Source organism: Bactrocera dorsalis, chromosome 1 (genome assembly GCF_023373825.1).
Source record: "Bactrocera dorsalis isolate Fly_Bdor chromosome 1, ASM2337382v1, whole genome shotgun sequence".
Taxonomy (NCBI): Eukaryota; Metazoa; Arthropoda; class Insecta; order Diptera; family Tephritidae; genus Bactrocera; species Bactrocera dorsalis.
Window position 1 is genome coordinate 63,527,907 of NC_064303.1, and position 20,059 is coordinate 63,547,965.

General features: G+C 32.6%; 1 protein-coding gene across 6 annotated transcripts in view; it reads left to right on the forward strand.

Moving 5' to 3' along the window:
* The window catches only part of LOC105224287 (junctophilin-1), a 159,805-nt gene that overhangs the window by 68,302 nt on the left and 71,444 nt on the right, over positions 1–20,059 (forward strand). For all 6 annotated transcript variants that reach the window (XM_049462441.1, XM_049462442.1, XM_049462443.1 and 3 more), the window contains exons 4-6: positions 7,782–8,041; positions 8,095–8,231; positions 8,297–8,437. In XM_049462441.1, coding sequence (XP_049318398.1) covers positions 7,782–8,041; positions 8,095–8,231; positions 8,297–8,437 — 538 coding nt within the window. The remainder of the gene's footprint in view (positions 1–7,781; positions 8,042–8,094; positions 8,232–8,296; positions 8,438–20,059) is intronic.

Sequence of the window (20,059 nt, forward strand, 5' to 3'; positions counted from 1 at the left end):
ATTATAAGACCTTCTAGATCTCCGTATAATGCACCAGTTTGGATTGTTCCAAAAAAGATGGACGCATCTGGAGAGAAAAAGTACAGAATGGTCATTGATTACAGAAAGCTAAACGCTATTACTGTAGCCGACAGATACCCGATTCCGGAAATAAATGAAGTTCTGGCGAATCTAGGAAAAAACAAATACTTTTCAGTTGTTGATTTGAAGAGTGGTTTCCACCAGATTCCTTTAAAGGAATGTGACGTTGAGAAAACCGCTTTTTCGGTAAACAATGGAAAATTTGAATTTGTCAGACTCCCATTTGGATTAAAAAACTCCCCTTCAATTTTCCAACGTACTTTAGATGATGTCTTGAGAAACCTTATAGGGAAAATATGCTACGTATATATAGATGACATAGTTATCTTTTCAAAAAGCGAAGAAGAACACTTTGAAAATCTCAGTAAAGTATTTAAAACATTAGAAGCTGCGAACTTCAAAGTACAGCTTGATAAATGTGAATTTTTCAGAACTGAAATCGAATTCCTAGGATTTATCGTAGGAACCGCTGGAATACGAGCTAATCAACAAAAAGTAGAAGCAATAGCCCAATTAGCACCACCAAAAACCCTAAAAGATTTGAGAAGCTTTCTAGGCATGTCAGGTTACTACCGACGTTTCATTAAGGATTATGCGAAGCTCGCCAAACCCCTTACATCCCTTTTAAGAGGAGAAGAAGGACGCATCTCGAAAAATTCATCCAAAAATGTAAAAATTTGTTTAAACCAGAACGCTTTAGATGCATTCCAAAAATTAAAAAATTCACTAGTGTCAGACGATGTCACCCTATCTCACCCAGATTTTGAAAAAGGTTTTGATTTAACGACAGACGCTTCCGACTACGCAATCGGCGCAGTCCTCTCGCAAGATAAAAGGCCCGTAACATTTCTCTCAAGAACTCTTAGTAAAACTGAAGAAAATTATGCCACAAACGAAAAAGAGATGTTGGCTATAATTTGGGCTTTAAATTCATTAAGGAACTATCTATACGGATCGCGAAAAGTAACCATATTGACAGACCACCAACCTTTGACATACGCACTTAGCAACAAAAATACTAACAGCAAGATGAAAAGATGGAAAGCGATCCTAGAGGAATACAACTACGAGTTGAAGTATCAACCAGGAAAAACAAATGTTGTTGCGGATGCACTATCTAGGCCATCTCAAATAAATTCCACGACGCCAACCCAACACAGTGACGAAAGTTCTTCGGATAACAAAATACCAGCAGTAGAATGCCCCATAAACGTTTTCAAAAACCAACTCCATATTAGTATAGGTAAAAAAGACAACTACAAATTTGAGATTCCATTTCCAACCTATCATAGACACATAATACAAAAACCACACTACACCAAGGACCTTCTAATTTCAACATTAAAAAAATATCTTAATCCTAGCGTCATCAATGGCTTATTCACCACTGAACCAATCATGGGAATAATTCAGGATTTAATTCCCGACCATTTCAGAAACTATAAAATAAGATTCACACAGTCACAGGTTAAAGAAATAACTAACGCCGTAGAACAAGAAGAAATCTTTATCAATGAGCACAGAAGAGCCCACCGAAACTCTAAAGAAAATATAGAGCAAATAAAACAGAATTACTACTTTCCTAAAATGAACGAAAAATCTAATAGAATCGTTAAAAATTGTCAAGTCTGCAGAGAGCAAAAGTACGATCGTCGTCCCAACAAACCACAATTTCAGCCCACACCAATACCACAAAATCCCGGAGAAATTGTTCATATCGACATTTACTCCACCGAAGGAAACCTTGTTCTCACCGCAATAGATAAATTTTCAAAGTATGCTTTAGCGAAAATTTTAAAATCAAAAGCAGTTGAAGATGTCAAAGAACCGTTAAAAGAAATAATTTTGGCATTCGGTATTCCTAAATCCATGGTCATAGATAACGAAAAATCCCTAAATTCCGCATCAATAAATTTCCTCCTCAAAGATCAATTTGGCATACAAATCTTTACTACACCCCCTTACTCCAGCTCTGTTAATGGTCAAGTAGAAAGACTTCATTCTACCCTTTCAGAGATTATGAGATGCATAAAACCAGATAAACTTCATACAACTTTTCACGATTTACTTACAAGAACAATACACGAGTATAACAGATCAATTCACTCCACCACCGGTAGAAAGCCTATAGACATATTTTTCCACAGAAATTCAAATAATGATCTAAAAAAAGCTATCTTGGATAAACAAGACATCATTAATCGTTTGACAGAAAAACAAAAACAGGACTTAAACTACCATAACCAAATTAGGCATGAAATCACCAGGAGAAGAGATATTCGTCAGAATTAACAGGAGATTAGGATCGAAACTTACGCCAAGGTATAAAAAAGAAATAGTTAAAGAAGATAGGAATACAACCGTCCTCACGATGGCAGGCAGGACTGTTCACAAAAACAATATTAAAAGACAATAAAATATTTTTTCAGATTCTTCCTAACTTGTGTGGCGACGGAGGTCCAAATCTTGGATTATACGTCTTCATACGTTATCACGATCAGTAGAGGTACAGCTAAAATTCAGCAAGGAACTTTTACTATTTTACATCCAATAGACCTGGCACAGTACGCAATATCCATATCCAACACCCATACATTTATCCAACAAAACATCCCAAATCACCACAACCTGTATCCTATCCTGACCCACGAATTAAGACTTACCGAAAATATTTTAGAAAATATAACACCCACTATAAAAAATAAAAGGGCAATAAATGCCATAGGTACTATTTGGAAGTACGTCGCAGGATCACCAGATCACGACGACTTTGAAATAATAGCTAGTAATATAAACGATTTAAATAAAAATAATAATAAACAAGTTTATGTAAACGAAGCTTTTAATAAAAGATTAAATAACCTGACAAATATGGTAAATAAAATGTCAAATGCCATAAGAAAAGATGTATTATTAGAAAACGAAATAGTTATAAGTTTACAAAACAGAGTAAGATTAATTAAAGAAGAATTGAAAAATATTCAAAATGGAATCGAATGGGCAAAGCTTGGAATTGTAAACCCATCAATATTAGACAAAAAAGAAATTGAAATTGCTTTAAGTAAAATTAGTGAAGAAAATATTATGTTCGTGAGTCCCGAAGATGCACTCCAATTTGCTAAAGTATCTGTCCTATACAGTACTAATAAAAAAATATATTTTATATTTGATTAAGGTTCCGTTAACAAAAAAGGAAACCTATGAAAACATAATTTTAAGACCGGTAAAAAAGGAAAACTCTATAATTAATTTAGAATTTAAACGGATTTTAAAAAACGGAAAAACTATCTATGGTATAGTAAATGATTGTGAAAATTTTAATAATATAAGAATTTGTAAAGAAGATCAAATAAAGAATATTTCAGATACAAAATGTATTCCTAATCTTATAAGTAGTCAAAATTCTACATGTGTAACGAGCAACAATCATCACATCCCATTAATCGAAGAAATCGAATCTGGCGTTATCCTACTAAATAATTACAACGCATCTATTTATATCGATGAAACGATGCGAAATCTTTCTGGCACATTCCTTATTAAATTTCATAATAGCACTATTAAAGCTAACAGTAGAATTTTTAGTAACATAGAGGCCTCACCTCTACAAATGATTCCTGCATTAATGCAGCCTACTCCTTTTGAAAGTGACCGCATTAACTTACTATCACTCGAAGCTCTCAATGAAATGCAGATTAATAATACGGAGGTTATTTCAACCATTCAAAAACATCTAAAAATCGGAAGATGGTCAATTTATGTTATTCTTAGTCTAATTATCGTTTCCATTGCATGTTTGAAATTTTTCTTCAGAAATACTAAAGAAATTATTGTTTGGGAATCTCAAATTCCACGCACTAGTGTAGAGCCCCATACGGAAATAAAATTACCATCTTATATTGATACTCCCAAGCCAATAGAATTAGAAGCTCCTAGCAAACCACCAAGATTGAATAATATCCCCTTTTTCTAAAATGATTGAGGACAATCAAATTAAGAAGGGAGGAGTTAACACTAAACATATTTACATTTCTCACCAAACATATTTACATTTCTCAATAATTATTACGAAACGTATAAGCATATTTTTGCTACACTTTCGCCGACTATCATTTCCTGTTTACGTCCCAAATTTTGTTTAGTCCATTTCCGATCGTTGCACGCGCGACCCAAAAGTGCTGACATAGCGCCTGCATTGAATATACGGTCACGTTGCAATGCATGTGATGATCGCTGCTCACACACTTTACTAATTTTTAACATAAGTTTTGAATTCAGTAGTTAAGTGGTAGTCAATAAGCTTAGTTAAGAAAAGAAGTTGGATTAAGAAGACATAGTCTTCCCAACAAATAAAAATAAATAAACGGAAAAAATTATATTATAAAATAAAATTCTTTTTAAAATAAAAATATAAAAAGTATTTTATTAACTTATATGTATATACATATAACGCAATATCTCAATTAATTTTAGGTGATACGTACAACCGTTAATTGAATAAAACTATAATACTCTGTGGCAACTTATTGCAAGAGTATAAAAATAATATTAGACGTGATCCAGTATGTAAATGTGTTCCGTATCAGCCGAAGTTAAGTCCGATTACTGTAATTAATGCTCTTAACTTTTGCGAAGTATACACCTTAGATCAGTTAAATATGTTAAAACAAAAATTTTATTACGGCCCAGATATGATTCCTTCACTCTTCCTTAAAAATGTGCCAAACACACATGCGTTCCAAAGTAAACAAGACTTTACCAAAAAACAGAACAAATTGTTTTTTCGGCAAAATCAATTTATTTTATTCAAAATAAGCAAGCCTTTTGAATGGCCTCTACGTCTGCATATTCCTTTCAAGTGTAAATGCATTTTTCCGAAAAGGAAGAAGTCGCACGGTGCCATCTCAGGTGAATACGGGGAGTGGTTAATGGTTAAAATGTGATTTTTGGTCAAATAATCGGTCAAAGACGGCCAATTATCGTGCAACAAACGCCAACTTTCATCTTCGCGATATTCGGGCCGAACACGTCAAATACGGCGCACGAAACGCTTCAAAAGTCCAAGGTAGAATACCTCATTAACGTTTTGGCCAGGTGGAACAAATTCTTTGTTAACAATACCCTTGGAATTATAAAAACAAATCAGCATTGTCTTCACTTTTGACTTCTCTATGCGCAATTTTTTGTGTGTTTGGCTCGTCCGGTGCCTTCCATTCAGCAGTCTGACGTTTCGTTTCGGGATCATATTGGAAACACTACGTTTCGTCACCAGTCACAATAATGTAAAGAAAGTTTTTGTCCTTTTTGACCTCTTTAATGATGTCCTTCGAATGTTGGATTCTGAGCAATTTTTGGTCGTCAGTCAATTCGTGCGGAACAAACCGTGCACACACCATTTGTAAGCCCAAATGTTCGGTCAAAATGCGATAAATCGATGTTTTGGAGATGTTCAGTTCCATTTTCATGTATTTCAATGATGATTTCGGCAAAAAACTGTGCGTGAAAATTTAATGTTGACTACTTGATCGAAGCTCATTTTCGCACCTATAACACAAGCATACTGACACTTAAAACGCAATAACTTCACTTTCAATCAATGAAATGTCATGAAATTATATAGATGGCGCCACCAGGGGGCTTTAGATTCAAAAAGTTCTATTTACTTTGTAAAGCCTCTTATATATTTATACTAATCCTTAACAAAACTATTTAATGTATCTCTTAAGCTAGGCTTATTTCCATCAATATAGAAAAAGTCATTTATAATTCCTTTACATAAGAGTGGATTTACGTCATCCATTGAAAACTATAGGAGAATAGCAAAGTTGTCAGCAATACCTAAACTTGTTGAAGCAATTAAAACAGACGAAATAACTTTCTGGATTTCAGCAGAGTTTTCTTAAAGGGAAATCTACAGTAACTAATTTGCTAGAATTGTGTATCAACAGGCATACTGATGTTATATACACCGATTTTGGTAAAGCTTTTGATAAAGTAAACAACTCCATTTATTTGAATAAATATATCTTTTCGGTTTTCAACCAATATTTCTAAAACTCAATTTTCATCTTCAAGCATCTTCCATGGTTTTCAATTTTAAAAGAATTTATGGATCCGCTTACTACAACAATTTTTTTCACATCTTTGGGAATTCTAGACTATGCTTCTGTGGTATGAAACCCTAGATATTAAGTCCATTTGGAGAAGTTAGTGTCCGTTCAAAAACCATTTTTACTTTTGGGATTCCAGGTTAAATCTCCCCTTATATACTAATAGTTTAAAACTTATAATCTATCTATAGGAAAATGCTTGGTATAATATTTCTTCTTCCTCACGTCGGTTGGGCGGGATGAGGGTAATCGTTGGGTATTATTATTAAAATTATGTTATATAGCATGTATGCTCGGTTGTAGTTCGAATTCACTCATGGAATATAAGGAGTTTTTATAAATCAACCAATGTAGCACCAAGATTGCATTCAACAAGTAAAGAAGTGCTAAGCTCGGGTATAACTGAACATTTTAAACTCTTGCAACTCCAAGTGTCAAATGACGTAAAATACCTTTAGGTGAATATTATTTGTTAGGTTTATGAGTCTGAGATAGTTTTCATTATAGTTACGAAGATACACTGTTATAAGGAAATTGCGCTTCTTCAATTTCATTAAATTCACTTTCACATGAGGTTTATGTGAAATTTTATCCCGATTCAAACCACTTTTCACACAAGAGTATTTCCATTATTTTTGGCAAAATGCCAAAATGCCGTGTGTCCACAAATTCGGAATATAATTCGGATATATTATTTCACCTAAATGTCGGCGGTACTACGCCCATCCTCCAAATTTGAACCCGGCTCCTATAAGGCCCTCTTGTATCATCCTAGGTGTAAACCGTTAATGTATCAAATGCATTTGGTTATTGATTTATCCCGCTTTAATTTTTAACAAAACCGTTGTATGGAGAGAGTACGGGTTATCATTCGACTTCATTCACTAACGGTTAGGGTTCTTATAGAATTGGTACCAAGCGAATTTGGTTATTGTAGGCTTAGTGGTTTACGAGATATGTACATTAAACCTATTAGAGAGCGAGGCTATGCCCATTTTTTTGTTATTTTTAGCACATGTGATTTAGTGCTTGGTTATGGCATTTTATACGTTCGACTAGAAACAAATATTAATCATCTAAAATCGCTTAAGTATTTTTCAAAATATTCTTCATTAAGATCTATACACTTTTGCATCTTGCATTTGAACCGATTGTCGAAGCAAAGTTAAAACGATGCTTTAAGTGCTCAACAATGAAGTTTTTTCAATGGATGTCTGAAAGCTCGCATTGTCATGGTGAAACAAAAAATTGTGTACCGCTGTGTATATACTGATCTGCCTTGTTCTAGTTGTATTGTTGCGATATGTCTAGTTTTTCCAAAAAAAATAGGTAACCATTTCAATCGATACGATTTCGATTGAATTCACCATATCGTCCTTTGTGAAACTTCATCGCAGAAAATTTAATTAAGTTCATCGATGACCTGTTACTGAGTTAATCTACTTCGAAAGTCGAAACATTTCGCTATTTAATTTCTGTATTTACTATAATTACTGCAAACAACACATATAGCGCATTATTGAAAAAATTTTCGAGTATGTAAGCAACTTGTTCTAAAAATTATTTATATAAAAATTAATTTATGTGAAGGAAAATATCAGGGGCAATGGCAAGAGGGAAAACGTCACGGATATGGTATTCGGACTTCAGCTCCCTTCGGACTAGCATCACATTATCGACGGAAAGATACTCACACGTCCTTAAACTCGTTACGGAGTTCAGATATTGGAGAAGTCGACAAAGTTCGGTCAGAAGAAATAAGAGGGGGTTTCGTGCTAACTGCAAGATCGGATAAACTACCTGCTCGACGCAATAGTTTGACAGAGAAGTCAAAAAAAGGATTTTTATCTGTAAGACGTCATCAGATTAATAAATGCATTATAATTAAAAAAATATTTGATAGGGGTTTAAAATGCGAAAACAAAAAAGTACAGGAGATTTGGAGAAACGTGGCACCTTAACATCCAGCAGCGTTAGGTCAACGGCGTCAACTTCATCGTGGGCAAGCACCGGATCAGAACAATCCAACCTAACTACAAGGTATACATGTATAATAATATACTTTTGCCAAAGCAAATTCAAGAATAATTGTTTCTTTCCTTAAGGTCGGCTCACACAGATTCCAACGCTAGCTTTACAATGGAAGATGAACAACTAGATTCTGCAGTGACTGAAATATATATGGGGGAATGGAAGAAAGACAAGCGCTGTGGACATGGTGTTGCTGAACGTAGTGATGGGCTTAAGTAAGTAGAACTAAATAGTTCAAATTACATCGTTGTTATAATTTACTATTGGGTCGTTCACTAAGTAATTTGTTTTTAAAAAATGTCTTAAGTTTGTTGTTTGGTGCACTATCGAAGATGAAAGATCGAAAGCAGAATTTTCGGCATATTTTACTATCAAAAGGGTAAAAATGCAGCTCAAGCAACACCAAAATTATGTTATGTGAGGAAATGCCAATGCTTAAATTGGTTTCAAAATTTCGTCCCAAAAATGTCGATCTTGAGGACGCATCACATCTTGGAGGGAATCTTGAAGCAGATCTGGATAAAATAAAGTCACTGATCAACGCAAAGCGTCGAATAAAACCCCAGATATTTTATATATTTACCTAATACGACCGTTCACAAGCACCTGAAAACGGGTTCCTCATATGTTTGCAGAACGTAATTTGCTTTGTAGCATTAACGACTGTCAAAAATCAAATGATCAATTTTTGAAATGCATTTTTACTGGCAACGAAAAGTGGGCATGAACCAGATGTGCTACCACACTCATCAAATTCTTCAGACTTGGTACCTTTGAACTTTTTGAATGGGAGAGCATTTACTTCAAATCAAGATGTAAAAACCAATTCTGCCCGTTCATTGCCTGGAAAGATCAAAAATATTATGAGCGTCTCTTGCCCGAAAGATGATAAATTACAATTAAAAACCGAAATTACTTAGTGAACGGGACAATATAAATTAATTAGCTTTATCGTAAAATTTGCGTGAACGACATTCCCCGTGAACGACATTCCCCGTGAACAAATTCACAAATTTTCTTATCCTGACCTTCACTTGGGGAAAACACTCGAATACGAAATTTGTTCACAAAAACAAAAATTTGACAAAAGTAATTGGATCCATAATCTCAAAATCAGCCGTTTTCATTTTTTTTATTTTGTTCTTTCAAATTTCAATTGCTATTTTTGAGTAATAACTGAATACGAATACGAATATAATGTATGTAACATAAAACCATCATAATGTAAACAGAAACTCATTAGAAAATCAAAAAAATAATTAATTTTAACATTATGGGTACAAAAACTTCTCGCCTAACAGGCAGCACGCTCGTATCGAAACTACCATCTATAATTGAATCATAGTTGGGAACAATTACCAATAAAATGTTACTATACTTTAATAACGACTAGCATATCCAGCCCTCTTCGCCGGGCTTTATTTAAGCATCCGTGAATTAGTAATTCACAAAATCAAACAAATGTTTTTTCAGTTGCAAATAATCTGTCATTTAATCTCACTCTGAATATATCTTCGTAGTGTACATATGTACATACATATTTATATGTATATGTGCACATGTCTCTCAATGTGTCATTTGTAAAATTTCAAACATTCCGGCGAACGAAAAAAGGCACAGACGCACCAGCATTGACGAATAATTTTCTATCACGCTGTGCATATTTTGTTATACGCTCATCTTACAACGAAATCAAATTTATTCATAAGGAACGCGCGAATTACGTGTTGAGTCGCGGTAAACGGGTTTTTAAAAAAGTCAAAAAAATCAAATTGTATTGCAACGAGGTGACGTTGATGGCGATCAAGAACAGACTGCTTTATTTAATAAAATTGACTTAAAATGAAGCTTATTCTAATTACAAATTGCTTATTAATAATATTAACTTACTTTTAAAATATTATTGCTGAATAAGCATACTTTTATTAATTTTGATAATTCTTAGGAATTTCACTTGTTAAATTATATTTCGGTTGCTTTATTTGTTTAAGCAAATTGCAAAAGCCGGAAATGGTGTTATGTTGCAATTTGCTTTAACAGTTCGTCGTATTTGTCAAATGCATTGTCAGGTGTTTTACATACGTACTCGTGCATGTAACTACTCCCCCCTTTATAGTAGAATTCTCCTGAATTCTTTTATTTAATATAATTTTTATATATTTGTGTTTTTTTATAATGACAGTAGCAACTAATATAATTATAATTATGCTTAATATGTTGCAAATATGAGATATTTTCGTATGAATTTTTAATTTAAAAATGTTTTCTATATTCGATTTATGTTCTTCTACTATTTCGTCAAATGTAATTTTTTTCGTGAAATTCTGACTGTCTTTATATTTTAATGTTACAATATTTTTATACTCTCGCAACAAAGTTGCTAAAGAGAGTATTATAGTTTTGTTCACATAACGGTTGTTTCTAAGTCCTAAAACTAAAAGAGTCAGATATAGGGTTATACATACCAAAGTGATCAGGGTGACGAATAGAGTTGAAATCCGGATGTCTGTCTGTCCGTCCGTCCGTCCGTCCGTGCAAGCTGTAACTTGAGTAAAAATTGAGATATCATGATGAAACTTGGAACACGTATTTCTTGGCTCCATAAGAAGGTTAAGTTCGAAGATGGGCAAAATCGGCCCACTGCCACGCCCACAAAATGGCGGAAACCGAAAACCTACAAAGTGTCATAACTAAGTCATAAATAAAGATATTAAAATGAAATTTGGCACAAAGGATCACATTAGGGAGGGGCATATTTGGACGTAATTTTTTTGGAAAAGTGGGCGTGGCCCCGCCCCCTAAAAAGTTTTTTGTCTGTATATTTTGTCTGTCGTCTTCGTCCATTGTACCAAAAAGCCATTTTGACATACTGCCAATTGCATTAATCAGTCCTCTTTTATTTCTATCTCTAACTGTCATAAGTGTCAGTAGTTTGTTTCTTGTATCTAACAATTCTCTTTGCAATATTTCTTTATTTTCCAATTTCATCAAAATTACATTATCTGTCATAGCATTAATAATATTTTCTAATTGTTGAATGTCAATAATATGTAGTATTATATCCCTATCTTTCGGTACTGTTTGATCTCTAATCTGTAAATCTATAAATCCGATTTGTTCCTTTATTTCTGTTAAATCTATTGTCCCGTTACAATGTTGTGTCATTTGAGCTATTATTGTCCACATTATCCAAATCTGTAAATTTTAAAGGTCTCTTTATATTACTATTATGGATTTTTTCTAAGTTTTGTTTTCTATATTTAGGCTGTTCCTTGTGCCTAACTGCTTTATAATTTTTTATAAATCCTTCCGTTCTTTGTTCTGTATAGTCTTCCCTGTTCCTATTTAGTTTGTTGATTGTCTTTTCTTTTTGCTGTTCTAAATTTTTTCTTACTATCTCTTTATCTACTTTATTGTTATGTACCTCGTTGGGTGTGAATTTTATTGTAGAATGAAATCTATCATTATAATTCCTAATAGCTTTTTGAATTAGCTGCTTAACTGATACATTCTTATTTAATTTATATAACATTCTAAATTTTTCTGAAATTGTATTATGGAATCTTTCAATGTCTTCATTACCCGTATGACTGTTGGGTTTGGTTAAATGGAGTTCTATATTTTCATTATTTAAAAATTCCTTAATTCTTGTAGCATTCAATTCATTGTCAGCTACTATTTTCTTCGGTTTTCCTATTTTGGTAAAATAGTCTTCTAATTGTTCGATGAATGTAATGTGATTTCTATCAGTTAAAGAATATGTTACTCCATATTTAGAAAATTTGTCTATAATTGTTAAAAAATGGAATCTTTTCATTACATAGGTGTCTATGTGGATTATTTCATTATTCTTCGTAGGCGTTTCCGTATGAAAAAATTTTTGTTTAATAGGTCTCCTATCATATTTTATTTCTTGACATGTTTCGCATTGGTTAATTACTATTTGTATTAACTCACCTAATTTAGGATAATAAATTTTATTTCTAAGTTGATTCTACGTTTCTTGTATGCCCGAATGCATACTTTCTCTAATATGATACAACGAAATTTGTTTAACAGCTTCCACTTCTGTTTCTATATCCTGTGCTCTCATAGTGCTCTCTATAAATTCTAATTGTCTATCATTTGAAAACATTTCTATTAATTTCTCTTGTACTATATTGTACTGTCGCTCGGATAATTCCGAATAAATTCCTACTTTTCCTTTTGTTATATATTTTTTTAAATATTTCACTCAATCTATCAAAATGATATTCTGAAATAAAAATAATTCTTTTTCCATGTATCTGTTTTAGTTCTTCTGTCTTATTGTTCGTCAAAATAATTTGGGTTTTATATTTATTAACTATCTCCTCCTTTATATAAAAATGGTTTTGTAAATTTTCTTCTGCTGAATGTATTGTTTGCATTGATGTATCGTCATCTAAATTGTTAACTATATTTAGGTCGTCCTCTGAAATTCCATCGGTATTTTCATCCTCATTTTCTTTTATCTCATCTTCATTATCCTGTATTCTGCTAAGAAAATCTGCTACTCTGTTTTCCTTTCCTTTAATATATTCGATGTCAAATTGATATTCACCTAATTTTAACAACCATCGTTGATGTTTTGGTGACATGTCCTGCCCTCTATATTTTGAATGTAAATATTTGATTGGTTGATGATCTGTTACGATCTTAAATTTTCTACCGTATAAATATGGTCTAAAGTAGTTTACGCTCCAAATAATTGCTAAAAACTCTTTATCAGTTGCTGAATAATTTCGTTCATGATTATTTAAGGTTCTTGATGCATAACATATTGGGTGTCCTTCTTGAGATATAAATGCTCCTATTGCATAATTTGATGCATCTGTAGTTAATGTAAATAATTTTTCAAAATTTGGGTACGGTAAAATTGGATGCGAGCTTAATAATCGTTTAAATTTTTCGAATGCTTCTATATATGAAGGATCTTTTATATTAATTCGGACTCCTTTTTTTTAGATATTTTGTAATTGGTTGTGCTACCTTTGCATAGTCCTTAACAAATTTCCTATAATAACCTGTTATATCTAAAAAGCTCTTAATCTGTTTTTCCGTTTTTGGTAATTCTAATTCTTCTATTACTTTGATTTTATTTGGATTCGGTTTGATACCATCTTTTGTTAGAATATGTCCTAAAAATTCTGTTTCTTTTTTCAGAAAATTACATTTATCCATTTGTATTTTTAAATTTTTTGATTCTAAAACCTTGACAATATCTCAAATTGATTGTATATGTTCCTGTAACGTTGTACTAAAGATTAGTATATCATCTAAGTATACCACGCATGTTTTGTTTATAAAGTCTCGTAAAATTTCGTTCATGAGTCGTTGAAAGGTTGCTGGTGCATTCTTTAACCCGAATGGCATTCTTGTAAATTCATACAAGCCATGAGGTGTTACGAAAGCTGTTTTACACCTATCTTCCTCTTTGATTGTAATTTGATGATCACCTTTTGCTAAGTCTAGTGTAGTAAAATATTGGGCTCGTACTAATTTATCTAAAATTGAATCAATGTTAGGAAGAGGATATTTATCATCTATTGTTACCTCATTTAACTTTCTATAATCGATTAACTACTATCCTGTACTTTCTTTTCCCTGAATTATCCATTTTCTTTGGAATTACTATTAAAGGGCTGGAATATCGAGAATTACTTTTCCTTATAATTCCTTGTTCCTCCATTTCTCTGATTTGTTTTCTAACCTCTTTCTCATGCTGGGGTGGATATCTATATAATTTAGAATTTATTTGCTCTTCTGTAATAGTTTTTATTTCATGTTGAATTTCCGTAGTACTTGTTAATTTCTCTCCTTCTTTAAATAAAAGGTTTTCGAATTTTTTCAATAATTTCGTGATTTCTCTAAACTCTTCTGCACTAAGATGATCTAATTTAATTTCTTTTAATTTCTCACTTGTTGTTTCTAAGGTACATATTTCACTGAAATTGAATGGTTTATTTAAGAATTCTGATTCTTTTTTATTTAGTGAAATTTTTCCATCTATTAGATTTATCATTGTGTTTAAATGATTTAATAAATCAATTCCTATTATGAAATTATGTATATTTTCTATTTTTTAATGATGTCGATCTCCATCTTATATACGCATTTTCAGGTAAATTGAATTCTTTTGGTGCTTCCGTATGCACTTCATGGGTAATTGTTTCCTTGCTTGTTACTGTTCTGATTGTTATATTATTTTTAAGTGGAATTTTTCGAAATTCGTTCAATTCAGAATCCACTAAACTTATATTCGCTCCCGTATCTATTAGCGCAATGTATTTTTTATTTTTTATTGTTATTACTATTCGTGATAAGCTCTCCGAGGCTTCCTTGTAAAAAAAAATTGGTTCATTAATTTCCCTATAATCTTCAAGTTCTCTATAGCTTTGCCTAGGCGTTTGCAAGCGATTTTGGCTGCCCCTGCTGCTAGGGTGTCCTGCCATTTGAGATCTCTCTTGATCGAATTCTATATTATCTACTTCCATAGGTTCGCCTCTATCTAGCCTTAATTGGTTAGAGTTTATATTTCTCCTCTCTCTACCTGAATTATTATCTTTATATGTTGGGAATCTTTGCCCATATTGGTGAGAATTATTATCTCGATTTCCTCTCTGTTGGAAATTTTGCCTAAGTTGATTAGAATTGTTATCAACATTTCCTTTATTTTGTGAAAAAATTTGAACATTTTGTCTAACTTGACCTGGTCTATCATCTTTGCCTATGAGAAATATTCATTACTATTGTTATAGCATTTCTTATTGTTGTTGTATTGTCCGTACTGTCCATATGCTAGTTTGGTTTTTTTAAATTCTGGCCTAATACATGTATCCTCATATCTTCTTTTTGTCATTATCTCTATAATATTATAAAGGTCATGTTCCTCGTAAATTTTGTCTAATAATGTCCCCTGTGCAATTTCTTTAATTGTGTTCACTAAAAGACTGTCCACGTTGCTCATGTCTATCCCTGCATCGTCCTTATAATATATTCTAAGTTCATCAGCTTTATATTTAATATTTTGCACAAGTATTGCTAACTCACTCACCGTGTTTGCCTTAATACTGCATATTCTTCTGTAGACTTCGTGGGGTTCCAGATCTGGTTTGTATCTTAATTTCAACGCCTTTTTGATGTCCGTCCAGTTGTCCGGGTGTGGAAGATTTATTATTACGTCCTTTGCCTCCCCTTGTATCGTCCTATAATATATTGCCCTGGTGGCTTCCTTTTTGACCTGTTCATCTCTTATATTTGACAGCATATATTCAATGCTGCTCATAAAAGAATTTATCGTTATTTCACCTTTTCCCGTGAATGTGGGTATATGCTGAATATTTTTTATGACTCGTTGAAGTTCATTTTCCTTGGTTGTTTGACTATGTTGGAGTTCGACATACGCTTGTCGAAGTTGCTCCAACTGCTGCTCACTTCTATTCAGTTGTTCGATGAGCTCTACGTTGGGAATCTGAATCTGCTCCTGTTCCATTATGCTGTTGTTATCGAATATTTTTTGCCGCCTCGATGATGATGACTCCACGCTTTGTTTTTTTTTTTTCCTGTTCACTGCAAAGCTTGTTTTTTTCGGTTATTCTCGGTGGGTTAACGCCTATATATGGTCGTTTCCACTGCGAAAATCAAAAGGTTTTCTTTTCGGTTATCTTCGGTGGGTTAACGCCTTTAATTAAGGTCGTTTTCACTGCGAAAAACAAAAGGTTTTCTTTTTTTCGGTTATTTTCGGTGGGTTAACGCTTTTAATTAAGGTCGTTTTCACTGCGAAAAACAAAAGGTTTTCTTTTTTTCGGGTATTTTCGGTGGGTTAACGCCTTTATTTAAGGTCGTTTTCACTGCGAAAAATTATTTTATTTTATTTTTGTTATATCCTGGAGGGTCTGGTCAACTTCTTGAGTTGGCTACAGATTCGCAGGATTTGTTTGGGTGTTATAGTTACGTTTATCACTATCCTTGTAATTTTTTTCCAAGGATTACCGACTGCGCCAATTACGTGTTGAGTCGCGGTGAACGGGTTTTTAAAAAAGTCAAAAAAATCAAATTGTATTGCAACGAGGTGACGTTGATGGCGATCAAGAACAGACTGCTTTATTTAATAAAATTGACTTAAAATGAAGCTTATTCTAATTACAAATTGCTTATTAATAATATTAACTTACTTTTAACATATTATTGCTGAATAAGCATAATTTTATTAATTTTGATAATTCTTAGGAATTTCACTTGTTAAATTATATTTCGGTTGCTTTATTTGTTTAAGCAAATTGCAAAAGCCAGAAATGGTGTTATGTTGCAATTTGCTTTAACAGTTCGCCGTATTTGTCAAATGCATTGTCAGGTGTTTTTACATACGTACTCGTACATGTAACTCGCGCGCTCTACGAAGTCAAGTGTGTTCGTTCATACCTCAGCGTTGTCCTCTTTTTTCTGTGCGCCCGATCAGCCACAATTGTTGTCATAGGATCAAAATGGATTTAAGATTTTTCGATGCTCATTGGCAACTCTCAAAATTTGTATACTCTTGAGTTTAATAGTTTTGTTCACCTAACGGTTGTATGTATCACCTAAAACTAAGCGAGATAGATATACATAGGGTCAAATATGTATAAATGATCAGGGTGACGAGAAATCTGAAATCTTGATGAATTTTGGACATGGTTAAACCGACTCAGCTCGCCATGGTGATCATTTAAGTAGATCAATTTTCTAAGAGTTCTCCTCGGTGTTACAAACTTCTTGGCAACTTAATATATCCCCATAAAAAATTATAATAATTAACTTGGTAACAAGTAATATCATACATTACTGAATTCATCCAATTTTATTTACGTAAACCACTGTGTCTTTGAAACATCGAAAAGAAAAATTAAAAATACATATGTAAGTATGTGTGTAAGGTATTTTGCATAAAAAAGGCGTAACCGCTTCGAATAGTAGAGGCCGTCGTAAGCTACTCACGGCATGCTCGAGCTATAAAACCAATTATGAGACGTAACAATTCGCGAACACCAAAATTAGCTGCATAGCAAATAAATAAGAATATAAGGCAGTAGTATTCTCAGCTATCAATCAAAACAAACCTGCATTGTCCGACAAGAACGTGAAAGCGTGGTTAAAATGTTTCACTTGGTTACTTCTTTGCCCACTAGTGAAAATTGAAAAAATTATGAAAACGGAAGAACATCTTGGTGTTTTGAAATCAAATTTTACAGAATTCGAGCTTTCGCTCAATCTTCATAGGCACAAAGATACACTGTTATGAGTAAAACATTTGTTTGTAATTTTCATTGAGTTAGCTAAAATATTGGCTGTTATATGCAATATAAAGATACAAGAAAGTTAGAAAATCATTATATTAGGTATAAAGGGCTCAGGGAAGTATTGACCCGATTCATCCCATTTTCAACACACAGAGTTACTATTGTCAGAAAAGAATTCTCTTTGAATTTCAATTGTAAATCACATACATTGACCGATAATTTCGGTCAAAAGTCAACTGCAGATACTCGGTACATTTTCACACTGTCGGTAGGGGTTTCTATAAATTTGTGCTAAACGAAATTTGTATTATTATTGTATTATATTTGCCCACAGTTGCCTCTTGTTACTGTGATCCCCTGTGTGAAATTACAGTTCTATGTTATGGCACTTTATAAGTTTTCGGTTAATGGCGTTTTGTGGGTGTCGCAGTGGTCCGATTACGCCCATCTACTAACTCGTATTTTTTTACTAAGGAACGGTCTTACAAAGTTTCAGCAAGATATCGAAATTTTTGCTCAAGTTACAGCTTGCACAGGAGGAAAGTTTTTCTGATAATTTATTTATATATAATCATATTATACTCTGTAGCAACGACATGTTGCAGGAGTATATACATTTTTGATTTAAATTTATTCATTAGAACAAATTTTATGAACAGATAAGTAAAAAAATGTCAAACATTCATCCATTAATCCTCGCTATTGATTGATGCTATGATTATCGATTTCCAATATATATAAATAACACAGGTATATTTTCTTATTTTGTTTGGGTGTTTAATGAATTTAAAAAATTATTGTGTGTGAAAAAAAGTATTTTTTTTAGAGAATTTACGTAGATATCACAATTTTTTTATTTTACACTGAGATAATTTCATCAAATGCATTAAACCTCCAAATAAAGTTAGAAAATATTCCTGTGTTTTTATGTCTGAAATTGAGGTGCGTAATTCTTCATCTGTTAATAATAATATTAATATTAAGAGCTCAAACTTCACCAGAATGTTTCTTTCGTCAATTCGGACGATATTTTCACGGTATCTAGAAAAAAACACAAGTTTCATTGTGGTCTACTTAATGTAGGTATATACATTAAGTAGAGAACTGATAAGCGACGTCCATGACAATAATTGTTATTCTTATATACTACACACTAGATGACTAGCGCGGTAACAGCCAAAATATGACTGGTTTTGTTTTTTTGATTTTAAATATTGACTTTGTCTGAATATTTTTTTTCAGAAACTATTATATGACTTTTATAACGACAACTAAATGCATATAATTTGATAACTGATTTGAAGATTGAGTCCACAATAAACAAATATAGGTAATATTTGTTTTTAGTACTTGTACCGCTGCCAGTTATTTTGACTGTTATGTTTTTCTATGCCATTGTTATATTTTTCTTTAGATATATTATTTAGTATTCAATCTATTTCAGTTGAAATCTCGTTTTGCGTTGAAATCGATAGAAATTCGGTTCAGAGTGATATTTACAGTGGTAAAAAAATATTTATTTTGATATTGAAAGTCAAAATGGACTAGTTGGTAAGAATAAAGAAGGAAAGAACTATCCTTATTATGATAAAATTATTTTCATGTCCCTAAAAACTACAAATCGAAAAACGAACAAAACGAAATACTTTGAATTTACAAAAAAATACAAGACATACTTTCGGAATGTTCGGACATTGAAGATTAAATTATGAAAGTAAAGACGAATTTTTGGAAAACCAAATCGTTTCGAGCGATAATTGTTACAAAAGCTTCTATATCGAGAGGCGTGATGATGAAAATCTTTGTAAAAATAATAGAGAAAAATCAAGCAATGAAGATTACGGAAGAATATAATTAAAGCGGAGATGATAAGCAATTTGAAGTTTCTGCAAGTGGAACTATTTGAACTACTATTCAAAGACTTTTCTGGGCTTATAGCATATGCTAAAATAAATATTATGAAAGAGAAGCCAAAGTGCTTTTTTACTATTGACCACAATATATTAAGCATATCAGAACTTGCATAAAATTAGAATCCTCTACTGATTTAGAGCAGAAATGGACAATTTCACAGGTTAAATTAAAAGCTTTTATTTGAATACTGCATACGAAGCAAAAGGTTTCAAGCTGTCGTACTTATGGAACCAAAAATGGGATCCTTAATATTTACAAAAATTATATGTAGGCATGTCTTTACAGAAAATTTTCGTTTCATTCGTTTCGATAAAAGAAATGAAAGGAGTCAACCCTTGCCGACTGATAAATTTGCGTTAGTGATAACTGTTTGGAATAAATTTATTTTCAAAAACCAACACTGTTTCAAACCAGGAGCAAATATTACAGTAGATGAGCAATTGTTTCAAATGAAATCCAGGGGTAGACTTACACAGTATATGCCAAACAAATCAGATAAGTTTGGAATAAAATTCTGGGTGGCTTCAGACGTTGAAAAGAAGTACGTCGTAAATGGCTTTCCTTATCTAGGAAAATACGAAATTTGGCAATACCCTTTAGTGAATTTGTGGTCAGAAGATTACTCAA